Source organism: Nicotiana tomentosiformis, chromosome 5, assembly GCF_000390325.3.
Source record: "Nicotiana tomentosiformis chromosome 5, ASM39032v3, whole genome shotgun sequence".
In the NCBI taxonomy this organism is placed as follows: domain Eukaryota; kingdom Viridiplantae; phylum Streptophyta; class Magnoliopsida; order Solanales; family Solanaceae; genus Nicotiana; species Nicotiana tomentosiformis.
The window spans coordinates 31,182,241-31,198,655 of NC_090816.1; the positions used below are offsets into that span (position 1 = coordinate 31,182,241).

Below are 16,415 nucleotides of genomic sequence, written 5' to 3' on the forward strand. Positions count from 1 at the left end.
TGCTATTACAATATTAAAATTGCATCGACACCCACCACTTCCTGAAATATTTCATGTTAGATGTGCATGTCATATTTATAATTTGATTGTGAAGAGTGGCCTTGAATTATTTAGAAATGATATCACTTTAGTTAGAAGAGCTGTTGGTGTAATTCAAGGAAATAATAGAAGTGATAGATTAAATGCTAAAAAGAAAAATGTGACACTAGGGACTAAAACCAAGACTCATGCCTAAAGAAATAGTTACTAGGTAGAATTATACTTATTTATTCTTAAAATGTTGTTATAAATATAGAATGCCTATAACTGAAGTTGTTAATTCTCATTGTACCGATCCTAGCCGTTTGTTAACATCTAGAACTTGGGATGTCATTGAAGATGTTGTAAAGTTTTTACAAAAATTTTATGTGGCTACACTTGAGTTTTCTGGAGCTTATTATCCTACTATTGTAAATGGTTTAGTTCATATTGCTGAAATTTCTCTTTTACTACATAATTTGAAGAAGATAGAAGGATATACTTCTGTTGTTGAATCTATGCTAGATAAGTTTAAAAAATATTTTTACCCAATTCCCCTTATTTACATAATTGGTGCTATTTTAAACCCTTCTATCAAAATGGCCACTTGTCGCCAATTAATCACTGCTTTATATTCTTATATGAATATCGGACCAACTGAAACTCCTGATATTGACACTTGTATTTCTGATCTACACAAACATTTAGAAACATTATATAATTATTATGCTAATATTGTTGATGCTTCTTCTGCTGTAGATGCAAATATTCCTTCAAGTTCAGTTTCAACATCTGGGACCAGTGCTTTGGATGATAATGATGGTGTTGAAGATTATTTGATTTGGTTTACAATAGGGGAGCATCAACAAACCAGTAGCAGGAATATTGATGAACTTCAATTCTACTTGCAAAAGTCAGCAGAGCCCCGCACAAAGGAATTTCTACCACTGGGTTGGTGGAGGAGCAACTCAAATCAATTTCCTGTTCTTTCGGCCATGGCTCGAGACGTGCTAAATGTGCTGATTTCAACAGTCGCATCAGAGAGCGCATTTAGCCAAGCAAGGCAGCAACTAAGAGATACCCGTCATTCATTAGGTAGCAACGCTTTGGAAATTCTAGTGTGCTTCAGAGATTGGATAAGATCAAAACGACGAAATCAAGGGCGTGACGAGGTAGATGAAGCGGAGGACCAAGAAATTGGAGATATAATGGTTTATGGTTCTGATTCAACCAATGCCGGAAACCAAGAACCTCATGTTGACATGGATGAACTTACAAAAATGATGCAAAGCATGTGATGTACTATTTCTTTTTTTTATAATTGTTGTAAACTTTTAATTTGCAAGTTCAAAAATAACAAAATCAAAAAAGAACTTGCAACTTAATTTGAAGTATTATATATTATTCAATAAAAATATCAAATGAAAGTCTTCGGAGCTTGATCCTTACATATTGCCTATTGGTCTTATTAAATAATTTTTTGTAGCCACTTACTTTCAAATTTCAATTTTAAAATTATAAAATTCAAATTTCAAATTTCAAATTTTAAACTTCAAAGTTTAATTCTACGCCTTAAAAGTTTGCAAACACTTAAGTATCAATAACATTGAATTAGAAAAACAAAATTTACTTTAAAAAAAAAAAAAAAAATTCCACGACCTGCTAACAACCCGCTAACAACCCGCTAAACCCGAACCCGGACGGAAAAAAAAACCCAAAAAAGTACAGCCCGCAACGTTAAACGGACGGGCTGATTTTTTTTGTGTCCAGCCCGTCACAGCCCGCCCGTTAAACACCCATACGTTCACAACAGAATCAGGTTTAAGCAACAAGGATATGAAATATCAGGCGGACCAAACAAAGATGACCTCTATTGGATATAAAAATATTTCTGGCACCTTGCAATGTGCTTTGCCCCTAAAGGTAGGCTCAAATAAGTAACAGGGAGCTGGGGAACCCTTTCATTACAATGATCCTTTTTTTTTATAAATCCCTTTCGTGACGAACACTAGGGGTGTTCATAAAAACCCGAAAAACCGAACCAAACCGACCAAAAAAACCGATACTTTTTAGGTTTGGTTTGGTTCTGGTTTTGAATTTTAAAAACCGATCAAATTTGGTTTGGTTTTGGTTTCAATCAAAAAATAACCGGAAAAAAACGAACCAAACCGACTATAGAAGTAGTAGCTATTTAAATTTATTATTACACACACACATATATATATATATATATATATATATATATATGTGTGTGTGTGTGTATATTTTTATATAAAGTTTCTAAAATTTTATGGTACATATTAGTCGTTTGTATTTTTAGTCTAGTTTATTGCTATTATAATAGTCTAATTCTTTGCATTTGCATATTCTAGTTTGATTGGTAGTTATCTTTTGCTAAGTACAAGAATTTATTTCATGTTAAAAATAATCGATTTTTAGTTGAGTACTTAAATTATTCATCATTATTTGATTCAATTATCATCAAAATATCTTGGTAAATGATAAATTTCTCAAAGAGCAATTGGTTTGATAGTGTTACGTTGAAAATGTAGTCTCCGGAATATGTGTTCGGTAGTATATGTCTCATATTTAAGAAAAAAACCGATAAATAACCGAAAAAACCGAAAAACTGACAAAAACCGAATCGATAAACAACCGACTTAATTGGTTTGGTTTGGTTCCAATATTTGAAGAACCGACTTATTTGGTTTGGTTTCTTTCTAGGGAAAAACCGATCCAAACCGAACCATGAACACACCTAACGAACACAAAGAGCATAGTAGAGGAAAGATCTCTTTGCATCAAGCCTCCTTTAATATAACTATTACCTAAATTATAGAGAATTTTACTGTAAAGACAAATCTTTTGACCTAACCTCCACTATTTCCCAACACTTTTGCCCAGCCTGTCAACACGTTTGGTGTTTCCATCCATCCTAATGAACTGCAAGTCTCTGATTTGTAAAGCGTCTAGGATTAGATTAAGCATCTGGCAAGTTAGAGCAAAGATAAGCACATGATACCCACGGCGAATCAAATGACCCAATAAACCCGGTATAAATGTTATCTTGAAAGAATCTTCATGTATCACAGAATCGAAGTTCTACTAACTGGGGGTGAACACATATTTTCTTCAAGAAAGTTTAGCCAAAGGGTTGTCTGAGAGGGCCCTTTTTTTCTTTTTGGAAACTGGTAATGTTCAGTCTGAGTGGGCAATCTTCCCCTTCAAGAAATCTGTGTAGAGTTCCCGCTGAGATTTCGTCAATTTTAAGCCACACAGTAATCTCATTTTTCTTCAGACTTCCATCAGGAAATACTTCTTCAAACGTCGCAGAAGATATGGTTCAATCTTTTGCCTAAGTTTCTTTGCAGTTTCTGAGCTCCAATGCTTTACTCTGGTAGAAGCATTTTCATCACTTCCATGAAGAATGGGATCCTTATAAATCTTCTTAAACCAGTTTTTGTCACTCAGCAGCTTAGGGTAGCAGAAGTTGAATAAAGCCCATATTTCCTCAAGGTTGTTTTGAATGGGTGTGCCAATTACAATGATCACAATCAATCTTACGCACACTTTCAGCCACCAGTGCATTGGGATTCTTTATGCAATGCCCCTCATCAAGAATCATATAATCCCACCGACCATGACAAAAAGACTTTACATAAATTCTTAAAAGATTGTAGGTTATGAGAAGAAAGCCTTTGCCCTGAAGAACTTGTTGAAGAATATCATCCAGGATAGCTAGCCTTTGACGAAAATATTTCTCTACTGAAACATAATACACATCTCTGAACTCGTCAGCCCATTGGTTCATCAAAGTTGCTGGAGCAACCATCAAAATCCTCTCGATAAGCCCTGAATTGTATAATCCGGCTAAGAAGCCGCAAATCTGTCCCGTCTTCCCGAGACCCATATCAACGCCTAATATCCTACGTCTACCCTGAGTATGAAGCGAGCAAAGCCACTCCATATCAAAGCATTGGTGAAGATACAGTTCTAATTCCCGGAGAATGTTGTTAATAACCACACTACTAAGATCTCTTTTCTCCTTTTTCATTGTCCCAGGAGGTTGTCGTTTAGACTCTTTTTTATCCTTTGATTCAACATGAACTAATTTACAGAGGCGGCGATAGCCTTCCTTCTTCACATACTTCATTGCCTCAGGAGATTGTCACTTTGATTATCTTTTATCCTTTGATTCAACAGGAATTGACATCTTCTCTTTTTTCATTGTCTAAGGAGGATGTCGCTTTGATTGTGGTTTATTCTTTGATTCAACAGTAATTGACATCTTCTCCTTTTTCATTGTCTTCAGAGGTTTTTGCTCTGATTTTTCAATGTCCTTTTCCTCAGGAACCAATTGACAGACGCGGCGATAGCCTTCCTACGTCACATACTTCATTTTTATCTACGAGTATTTCTGTATAGCTAAAATTCCCATTCGAAGCAAGAACGAACAGAGACCACAGAGTCTACATAAAGCGAATGACCACAACTCGAACTAGTGGACCCCTCTTTACAATGGCGTAGCCAGGAATTCCGCCAAGGGTGTTCAAACTTTAAATAAGTCAATAATTTATTTATTTATTTGTCGATGAATGGTGTACCAAATTTTTTAAATCAAACTATGCAACATTTAGCTAAACAATAAATAAACTTTTAATATAACCATAGTTTTATAAATCAAAATTAAAATAACAAAAGACAACATTAAAAATTTTACTGATAAAAGTAAGCATAAAACCAAAAGAAAGAGAGAGTCGAGAGAATTTATAGTTTGTAGAGAGTTTTTGTTAGACAAGAGTGAGTTGCTCTAGTGGTGAGCACCCTCCACTTCCAACCAAGAGGTTGTGAGTTCGAGTCACCCCAAGAGCAAGGTGGGGAGTTCTTGGAGGAAGGGAGCCGAGGGTCTATCGGAAACAGCCTCTCTACCCCAGGGTAGGGGTAAGGTCTGCGTACACACTACCCTCCCCAGACCCCACTAGTGGGATTATACTGGATTGTTGTTATTATTATAGAGAGCTTTTGTTAAAGAAATATTGTAGAGCTTGACTTTTAAATTATAAAGTTTAGTTAAGAAATAAATTTTAGTTAAAAAATTACTTTTGAGATTAGTTGTTTATTTCTACACAAATTTTAAGTTTTAAGAGTGATTTTATTAGGAAATTTTTTAGATTGAAAAAGAATCAAATAGACCACACATATTGGTCACTGTTTAGTTTTGGCAAACAAACTAAGCAGAACTTTGAACCCATGAATAACACGTCACTTTGACACCCTGAACCGTTGGACTACCTCAGTCGTGCACAAAGCATCCTGCATATAGTATATATATGGGCTGGAGATCCGGAAAATTTCCTTGATTATATCCTCCACCAAAAAACAACAACAACAACAAACCCACTGCAATCCCACACGTGGGGTCTGGGGAGGGTAGTGTGAACATTAACTTTACCCCTACCTTGTTAGTTTACAGCATGTATATAGTGTAGTATTGTCCCACATTGGTAGAAGAGTAGTATGTCCTTGTATAGTATAACTATAAATATGGACCTCTTGTATTGTATTGTTCATCCAATATCAATAACATATTTTCTCTCGTGCCTTCTCACATGGTATCAGAGCAATTGTGAGAGACTTATCACTGTGCATAAATTTCAGCGATTCCGGGAAAGAGAAATCAGTATTTTTTAAGGTTGTTTTCTATCAGCTTCATTTCTGTCAGTGTTGTGCAAAATCCAACACTACCACAAGAGTCGTCACTGTCCGGCGACCAACCCCAGTGAAAAACTCCGGCAGCAGCCTCCTCACGTGCCTCCACGCGCCACCAAAAGCTCACGCGCGTGAGCTCACGCGCCGGCGCATACGATCACTTCCGGCCATTTTTTGAAAATCTTCCTTCAGAACAGTTGGGTCGCCTGGTAATTCTGATCCTACCCCTACTGTTTTCATTTCATTCCGACAACTTTGAGTTTTTTCCGGCAGCTACAGTACTATTCCGACAGCTACAGTACTATTCCGACAGCTACAGTAGATTCCGGCAGCTACAGTTTTTCAGTATTCTGTTTCTGTGTTTTCGTACATTGTTTCAGTGGATTACAGTTGATTCTTTCTCCTATTTGGTAATAATTTGCAACAATGTCTTTGGGATTTGATGCTTTTGGGTCTAGAAACATGAGTTCTGGAAGCTCTAGTGCTATTATTACCTCGAAACCTTTAATGGGAGGTTCAAACTACTTAGCTTGGGCTTCATCTGTCGAGTTATGGTGTAGAGGTCAAGGTGTTCAAGATCATCTAATCAAACAGTCTAGCGATGGAGATGAAAAGGCAATAGCACTTTGGGCAAAAATCGATGCTCAGTTATGTAGCATCTTGTGGCGATCTATTGATTCCAAGTTGATGCCCTTGTTTCGTCCATTCCAGACATGTTATTTGGTTTGGGCAAAGGCACGCACCTTATACACTAATGACATATCTCGCTTCTATGATGTGATATCACGGATGACAAACTTAAAGAAGCAGGAATTGGATATGTCTACTTACTTGGGTCAAGTACAGGCAGTCATGGAGGAATTTGAGAAGTTGATGCCAGTTTCTGCTAGTGTGGAAAAACAACAAGAGCAGCGACAGAAGATGTTTCTCGTTCTTACCCTCGCTGGACTTCCTAATGATCTTGATTCAGTACGCGACCAGATTTTGGCTAGTCCGTCTGTCCCGACAGTTGATGAATTATTCTCTCGATTACTCCGCCTTGCTGCAGCACCAAGTCCACCAGTGATCTCATCACAGATACTTGATTCCTCTGTTCTTGCATCCCAGACAATGGATGTTCGGGCATCTCAAACTATGGAGCATAGACGAGGAGGAGGTCGTTTTGGAAGATCTAGACCCAAGTGTTCTTATTGTCACAAACTTGGACACACTCGTGAAATGTGCTATTCCTTACATGGTCGTCCACCCAAAAATGCTTACATTGCTCAGACCGAGACTCCAGGTAACCAAGGATTTTCTTTATCTAAAGAAGAATATAATGAGCTCCTTCAGTATCGAGCAAGTAAGCAGACATCTCCACAAGTAGCCTCAGTTGCTCAGACTGATACTTCTGTTTCTGGTAATTCTTTTGCTTGTGTTTCCCAGTCTAGCACTCTTGGCCCATGGGTCATGGACTCCGGCGCTTCTGATCACATCTCTGGTAATATATCACTTTTGTCAAATATTGTATATTCACAGTCTCTTCCCACTGTTACTTTAGCCAATGGATGTCAAACTAAGGCAAAAGGAGTTGGACAAGCTAATCCTTTGTCTTCTATCACCCTAGATTCCGTTCTTTATGTCCTTGGTTGTCCTTTTAGTCTTGCATCTGTTAGTCGTTTGACTCGTGCCCTCCATTGTGGTATATATTTTATTGACGATTCTTTTATTATGCAGGACCGCAATACGGGACAGACAATTGGTACAGGACGTGAATCAGAAGGCCTTTACTACCTTAACTCACTCAGTCCTTCCACAACATGTCTAGTTACAGATCCTCCAGATCTAATCCACAGACGTTTAGGACATCCGAGTTTATCCAAACTTCAGAAGATGGTGCCTAGTTTATCTAGTTTGTCTACATTAGATTGTGAGTCGTGTCAACTTGGGAAACATACCCGAGCCTCCTTTTCGCGTAGTGTTGAGAGTCATGCAGAGTCTGTCTTCTCCTTAGTTCATTCTGATATATGGGGTCCTAGTAGAGTCAGTTCATCCTTGGGATTTCGTTATTTTGTCAGTTTCATTGATGATTATTCAAGATGTACTTGGCTTTTCTTAATGAAAGATCGTTCTGAGTTATTTTCTATATTCCAGAGTTTCTGTGCTGAAATCAAAAACCAATTTGGTGTTTCTATTCGCATTTTTCGCAGTGATAATGCCTTAGAATATTTATCTTCTCAATTTCAGCAGTTTATGACTTCTCAGGGAATTATTCATCAGACATCTTGTCCTTATACCCCTCAACAAAATGGGATTGCTGAGAGAAAGAATAGGCACCTTATTGAGACTGCTCGCACACTTCTAATTGAATCTCGTGTTCCGTTGCGTTTTTGGGGCGATGCAGTTCTCACAGCTTGTTATTTGATTAATCGGATGCCTTCATCTCCCATCAAGAATCAGATTCCGCATTCAGTATTGTTTCCCCAGTCACCCTTATACTCTCTTCCACCTCGTGTTTTTGGGAGCACGTGTTTTGTTCATAACTTAGCCCCTGGGAAAGATAAGTTAGCTCCTCGTGCTCTCAAGTGTGTCTTCCTTGGTTATTCTCGTGTTCAGAAGGGATATCGTTGTTATTCTCCAGATCTTCGTAGGTACCTTATGTCAGCTGACGTCACATTTTTTGAGTCTAAACCTTTCTTTACCTCTGCTAACCACCATGATATATCTGAGGTCTTACCTATACCGACCTTTGAGGAGTTTACTATAGCTCCTCCTCCACCTTCGACCACAGAGGTTTCATCCATACCAACCGTTGAGGAGTCTAGTGTTATTCCCCCTAGTTCCCCAGCCACAAGAACACCACTCTTGACTTATCATCGTCGTTTGCGTCTTCCATCAGGCCCAACTGGTTCTCGTCCTGCACCTGACCCTGCTCCTGCTGCGGACCCTGCTCCTAGTACACCGATTGCACTTCGGAAAGGTATACGGACCACACTTAACTCTAATCCTCATTATGTCGGTTTGAGCTATCATCGTCTGTCATCTCCCCATTATGCTTTTATATCTTCTTTGTCCTTGGTTTCCATCCCTAAGTCTACAGGTGAAGCGTTGTCTCATCCAGGATGGCGACAGGCTATGAATGACGAGATGTCTGCTTTACATACAAGTGGTACTTGGGAGCTTGTTCCTCTTCCCTCAGGTAAATCTACTGTTGGTTGTCGTTGGGTTTATGCAGTCAAAGTTGGTCCCGATGGACAGATTGATCGACTTAAGGCCCGTCTTGTTGCCAAAGGATATACTCAGATATTTGGGCTCGATTACAGTGATACCTTCTCTCCCGTGGCTAAAGTGGCTTCAGTCCGCCTTTTTTTATCCATGGCTGCGGTTCGTCATTGGCCCCTCTATCAGCTGGACATTAAAAATGCCTTTCTTCACGGTGATCTTGAGGATGAGATTTATATGGAGCAACCACCTGATTTTGTTGCATAGGGGGAGTCTCGTGGCCTTGTATGTCGCTTGCGTCGGTCACTTTATGGTCTAAAGCAGTCTCCTCAAGCCTGGTTTGGTAAGTTCAGCACGGTTATCCAGGAGTTTGGCATGATTCGTAGTGAAGTTAATCACTCTGTGTTTTATCGGCACTCTGCTTCAAGTCTCTGTATTTATCTGATAGTCTATGTTGATGATATTGTTATTACTGGCAATGATCAGGATGGTATTACCAATCTGAAGCAGCATCTCTTCCAACACTTCCAAACTAAGGATCTAGGCAGATTGAAGTACTTTCTAGGTATTGAGGTTGCCCAATCTAGCTCAGGTATTGTTATTTCTCAAAGAAAATATGCTTTAGACATTCTTGAGGAGACGGGGATGATAGGTTGCAGACCTGTTGACACTCCGATAGATCCGAATTCTAAACTTATGCCAGGACAGGGGGAGCCGCTTAGCGATCATGCAAGCTATAGGCGGCTGGTTGAAAAATTAAATTATCTCACAGTGACTAGACCCGACATTTCTTATCCTGTGAGTGTTGTAAGTCAGTTTATGAATTCTCCCTGTGATAGTCATTGGGATGCAGTTGTCCGCATTATTCGATATATAAAATCGGCTCCAGGCAAAGGGTTACTCTTTGAGGATCGAGGTCATGAGCAGATCATTGGATACTCAGATGCTGATTGGGCAGGATCACCTTCTGATAGACGTTCTACGTCTGGATATTGTGTTTTAGTAGGAGAAAATTTGGTGTCCTGGAAGAGCAAGAAACAGAATGTAGTTGCTCGGTCTAGTGCAGAAGCAGAATATCGAGCAATGGCTATGGCAACATGTGAGCTAGTCTGGACCAAACAATTGCTCAAGGAGTTGAAATTTAGTGAAATCAGTCGGATGGAACTTGTGTGCGATAATCAAGCTGCCCTTCATATTGCATCAAATCCGGTATTCCATGAGAGAACTAAACACATTGAGATTGATTGTCACTTCGTCAGAGAAAAGATACTTTCAGGAGAGATTGCTACAAAGTTTGTGAGGTCGAATGATCAACTTGCAGATATTTTCACCAAGTCCCTCACTGGTCCTCGTATTGGTTATATATGTAACAAGCTCGGTACATATGATTTGTATGCACCTGCTTGAGGGGGAGTGTTAGTTTACAGCATGTATATAGTGTAGTATTGTCCCACATTGGTAGAAGAGTAGTATGTCCTTGTATAGTATAGCTATAAATAAGGACCTCTTGTATTGTATTATTCATCCAATATCAATAATATATTTTCTCCCGTGCCTTCTCACATACCTTATGAAGGAAGAGAGGTTGTTTCCGATAGACATATCATCCACCACAACTTTCATAACATTTTCATCATTATTTATATCCCTCCCAAGTTCTCCGTAGTAGGAAGGCCTTTGGAGCCATCTCACACCACCCACAAACTCATAACCCGTCCCACCATAGTATTGGAACCAATTGAAGGTTGAAAGCATAAAATCTAACAGCAAAACCCAATGTTGCAACAAATGGCTGTGAGTACTATATAATTATTGTATGATTTCAAAAATGTCTTCAATTAATTGATGAAGTTATGTCCTATCCAAATACTACATGCTTATTATATGATTAAAAACTATGTTCAATTAATTGATGAAGTTATGTTTCTAACCTATCCAAAGTATGAAATTGTATCAAAAAGGTCAAGATAGCATACAATTATATAACCTCTATCATCTGCTGACACCCCTAGCTGTCCATAATCATTGAGCCCACTGGCATAAACATGGCCATTTTCTGCAAAAATAGAGGGCAATTAATTTGTAAGTAAAGCCTCTGCTGATGCAACAGCAGTCTAAAACATTATTTTAGTGAGAGATTCTATAGGAACCGGACAATCCTATTTGGACAAATACCTAGCTACAAACTCTTATATTCCTTTCATTACATTATCTCACAAGTAGTTTTATCATGACATAAAATAGATTGATGCTGGTGGACAAGTTTGAACACAATCTTCAACAAAAAAGACAAAACTCAAAATGCACTAGAAAAATGGAAGCACATATTGACAAAATCTAGGGAAAACAAAAGCTAGCATTAACTATTAAATATCCGCAAAAACTTTGCATCGAAATTTGATCAATCAATTAACTTAACTTTAATCCCGAACTAGGTGGCTTCGACTATATGAATCTTCTATATCCATTTTGCTAAGAATCACAAAATACTCTCACCACCTCCCTAGCGCTCCCCCCCCCCCCCCAAACCCCCAACAAGAAAAACTGGTACTCCTCCGTTTCAATTTAAATGACACGCTTTCCTTATTAGTCCGTTCCATAAAGAATAACACATTTCTATATTTAGAAACAATTCAACTTTGAACTTTTCATTTTACCCACTTTACCCTTAATGAGAAATTTTTATGACCACACAAATATCATGGCCCCGCAAAGCTTTTGCCCCTTAAGCTTTTAGGACCACATGTTTTAAAAATCTTCTTTTTTTTTCCTTAAACTTTGTGTCAAGTCAAACTACATCATCTAAATTGAAACGTAGGGAGTAGAAAAAATCTGCTCTTTATTTTTGAAGTGTTTTTTTAAAAGTGGTTTCATTTTTATTTTTTTTGATAACTAATATTTTATTAAAAAGTAGTATCAAGAAAATACTGCAGCAAGTACAATAGAGCTAGACTAGGAACATCAGATCTCTATAAAATCTAACAAGTCTAGCAAATCCTGAAAATTAAAAACATTGTTTCCATTCTTCCAATAGTACAAATTTTGAATGCATCTATATTTTACTACTTGAAGTTGCTCCCTTTGCCCTCAAAACATCTAATATTTCTCTCTGTCCAAATTGCCATTGCAATGCGCAATGGATGGTGATCCGGATCTTCTTCTTATACGTCCCAGCATAGATTGACTTCCAGCACCATAGCAAACCTCTGAACTTCTCAGGAATAAAACACCAAAAATAGCCATAAACATGGTCCAAATCTGCCAGGTATAATGACAGTGCATAAAGAGGTCATCCACAGATTTACAGGAGTTCTCACATAGATAGCATCTACCACACATATTAAAGCCTATTCGTCTCAAATTATCTTGAGTCAAGCATGCTTCATGAGCCGCCATCCAACCAAGACAAGCCACTTTAGTAGGTGCAAATGTCTTCCACATTAGCTTCCAAGGCCACACTGTGTCTGTCTCCGAACAGATTTAATAAGTTCTTTGTAGTAAGAATTCACAGTAACCATTCCATTCTTATTAACATTCCAACATAGTGCATCTTCCTTCCCCTGATTAAACATTCACTGAGAGCCTTTTTTGCAAAAAATCCACTCCGTGCAGTTCCCAATCAAAGAAGCTCCTCCTAAACCAGAAACTCCAACCAGTTTCATTCGAAACATCAGCTATTAAGACATTAGTGTTACTCACCATTCGATAAAGACGAGGGAGCTGCTCCTCCAAGGTCCTAAACCATCCCAATAGTCTTTCCACAGCCTAACTTTTTGCCCATTTCCAATCCCAATGTTGACATTCTTGCTGAATCCCCCCCCCCCCAAAGCTATTTGTCTCCATACAGCTACTCTGTGTCTGGAGTGTAAGTTCAGCAGCGTGACGGGGAAGCGGACATGGTAGTGAGGCTCGACTCACAAGTCATCCCCAAGAGAGAAAGTTTCAAGTACCTAGGGTCAATCATACAGGGAGATGGACGAGGATGTCACGCATCGTATTGGGGTGGAGTGGATGAAATAGCGGTTAGCGTCTGGAGTCTTGTGTGACAAGAAGATGTCACCGAAACTCAAAGGTAAGTTTTGCAGAGCGGTGGTTAGACCGGCTATGTTGTATGGGGTTGAGTGTTGGCCAATGAAGAATTCACATATCCAGAAGATGAAAGTAGCCGAAATGAGTATGTTGAGATGGATGTGCGGGCATACTAAACTGGATAAGATAAGGAATGAAGATATTCGAGAAAGGGTGGGCGTTGCCCCCGTGGACGACAAGATGCGGGAAGCGAGGCTTAGGTGGTTCGGGCACGTGCGGAGGAGAACCATAGATGCCCCGGTTACGAGGTGTGAGCGGTTGGCTTTGACAGAGACGAGAAGAGGCAGAGGGCTGCCTAAGAAGTATTGGGGCGAGGTGATCATGCAGGACATGGCGCAACTTCAGATTTCCGAGGACATGGCTCTTGATATGAACATGTGGAGGTCGAGCATTAGGGTGGTAGGCTAGGAGGTAGTCGAGAGTTCTTCTCTCTTTGTACCGGGTAGTCTGATAGAGTTTTATTTAGGTTTGTTAGCGGTCTATGTTGTGTTCATATTGTTGTTTTGCATAGTTTTGTGTTATTGTCCTTTCACTTATTCGTTGCTGTTATTTATCTTTCTCACATCGTTTGTTGTTACAAGCATTTTCTTTTGTTTCTCTTCTAATATTATTGTCTCTTCTGTTGAGCCGAGAGTCTCCCGGAAACAGCCTTTTTACCCTTTTCGGGGTAGGAGTAAGGTCTGCGTACACTCTACTCTCCCCAGATCCCACTTGTGGGATTTTACTGGGTATGTTGTTGTTGTTGTACAGCTACTCCGTGTGGAGTTTTCACAGCCTTGGGAGCCCAAAGCCCCTCGGTAGAAAAAATCTGCTCTCTTTGGCCCAATTTATGTAGCTCACTTTCTTTTTTAGTTTATTTATCGCAGAAAAGAATGACACATTTTTATATTAGAAATAATTATAACTTCCAAATTTCCATTTTACCCTTATTAGGGGTCGTTTAATTACAGGGATAAGGATACTAATCTAGGAATAGAATTTGACATTACGTTTATCTAGTACTTGGTTATGGGTAATTAACTAATATTGGTATAAATTTTGTACCAAAATCTTTTATTAGTCCCACATTGGGTGTAGGATAATAATCCCAGAACAACTTTGTTAGCAACCAAATAAATGTCTATGGCTGCCCATTCAAACAAGGCCACATAAAATGGACGGAGGGAGTAAAATTACATTTTCTTCTAAGAATCCCAACTGCATATGATCAAGTTAGAGAACATTTAAAGAACCTGTAAGGAAGAGAGTATGAGCACCGCCACAAGCAATCTCACGGAGGCTTTGATTATCGAAAAGAGAAGGAGGCAGAGCCTTAGGGCTCCACTGCGACTCAAGACTCCCTTGCCCTAGCCTTCCGTAATCCCCGTTTCCCCAAAGGGCTGCGAATCGCTTCCCACTCAGCTCTGCTTCTTCGGGACCATTACTCGAAACTGAAATCCACCTCCCAAACCGTAATTCAGAAAGTTTTGTTTCGTTTTTCAGAATCGCTCGCAATGATGATCTATTTGCAAATGCTCGTCCTATCATCTCTAATTGTTTTGATGGATTTGAAGTGAAGATGTAGAAGTCGAAAGGGGTGATATACTGTACATCAGTCTAAAAAACTGATGGCTTCAACTGTGGCAACGTCTACTCCAGTGCTCTTCAGAATTCAAAGCGCTTACCTAACTGACACTTGTTAACAACGCAGTGTTTTTATTTTTACTTTTAAAAAGGTGTCCACAAGGGTTAAAGAGGACATTGCACAAAATTATAAAAAGCAAAAGATAGCTGAAGATTTTAACATAGTCTAAGTTAGCATTTGGCCATAGATTCTCAAATTTGTTTTGAAAAATCTGTTTTGGGTGAAATTTGGCTTGAAGATGAAAATGTGTTTGGATATACGTTTTCAAAACATATTTCTCAAAATTTATTTTGGAAAAACATGTGTATTATTAGAGATTTGGCCCAAAACCAGTTATTGAGCTGGTTTTGAGATTTGGGATATTGCCAAAATATAGGCAAAATCTATGGCCAAACTGGTCCTAAGAGCCCGTTTGGCCATCAAAATATTTTTCTTTTACTTTTTCAATCTTCAATTTTAGCTTGAAAATTATTTTAAAAAATTGAAATTTTTCAAAAATTTAAAGAACTCCAAAAATTTATTTTTAAAAATTTTCACTCAAATCACTCACAAAAATAGAAAAACAACCCAAAATTATATTCATGTCCAAACACAATTTTAATTTTCGAATATCATTTTCACTTGAAAAGAAAATTACTTTTTTGAAATTTTATAATTCTTATGTCCAAACGCCCACTAAGGATCGTTTGGTACAAAGATAAGTTATACAAGGATTATAATTTAGAGATTAGTTATGCAAAAATCAATAAGGCATAAATTATTAGTAATAAATGAATTATTTCTATTGGGTGTTTGGTTCATTCTACTAAAATTGAATATATAAGATATTATTTAAATTATTTATTTATTTTTTAAACTAAAAAGCAATGAGTTTACAATTATACCCTTGGATGCTTGACTTTTATTGACTTATGGAAAAAAGAATAATTTTGTCCTTTTTTTCTTTATTCATGTATAAGTTAAATATGGATTAATTATTCCATGTTAATAGTGGTATAAATTTATACCAAAATTGATGTATAACTTTATATAAAGATTAGTTATACATGATTCAAAATCTAAACATGAATTATCTTTCTTATACCGGACGATCCCTTAGAGCTGTCAGTTTAGAATATAGCCGCTATTTGCCAAAAAGTTAAAAAGTAGTTGTAATTGCAATTTCAACTGCAACATTTAATTCAGAAGATAACTGCATCACATGCGACGCCAAAAACACAGCAATTAATAAATCCCTGGACTCCCTAAAGCATAAAAAGGTTAATATCTTTACTAAAAGAATGTTTGACAAGAGAAACAATTTGCGATTGCATCATTTATATACTCAGAATAAAATAAATCTTGCTACAATTTGTCATCAATTATGGTGTCATGGTTCGCATAATAAGAAGCCAAAAGTAGTTACCATCACATTCTACATCCACTTTACACAATTTTCCTGAAGTCTGAATTGCAATAACTGAACTGCATTTTTAAATTATGATTATTTTTAAATTATTTGCAAATGTTGTATATATTCTAAACAACATGACTAAAAGCGGTTAACTAGTATTGTTTTTTTAAACAAAAATAGCTAGCTTCGAAAAAGAGATATAAAAAGAATTACATGGAATTTGCTTCCTTGAATTATGCGAATGGTCTAGATTTGCTCTTCAATAAAAGTTGTGATCATGCCTTTGTTAATAACAAAAATGAGTTAGATTTCTCCTTGTTGGCTAACACCAAACTATTAATACTAATCTCCACCACTAATGCATAGTTGAAGGGCAAAATA

At 37.8% G+C, this 16,415-nt stretch overlaps 1 protein-coding gene across 11 annotated transcripts in view; it reads right to left on the bottom strand.

Annotated features, from left to right (window-relative positions):
- LOC104118026 (ultraviolet-B receptor UVR8) overlaps positions 1–14,692 on the bottom strand; it is a 32,130-nt gene extending 17,438 nt beyond the window's left edge. For 6 of the 11 annotated variants that reach the window (XM_070174786.1, XM_009629190.4, XM_009629195.4 and 3 more), the window contains exons 1-2: positions 14,250–14,692; positions 10,905–10,984 (exon numbers count right to left, since the gene is read on the bottom strand). In XM_070174786.1, the coding sequence (XP_070030887.1) occupies positions 10,905–10,984; positions 14,250–14,544 (375 nt within the window). In that variant the 5' untranslated portion in view covers positions 14,545–14,692. Of the gene's footprint in view, positions 1–10,904; positions 10,991–14,249 lie in introns of those variants that run through there. The other 5 variants (XM_009629187.4, XM_009629188.4, XM_009629186.4 and 2 more) reach the window with 4 other exon arrangements.
- Between the last annotated feature and the right edge of the window lie 1,723 nt (positions 14,693–16,415).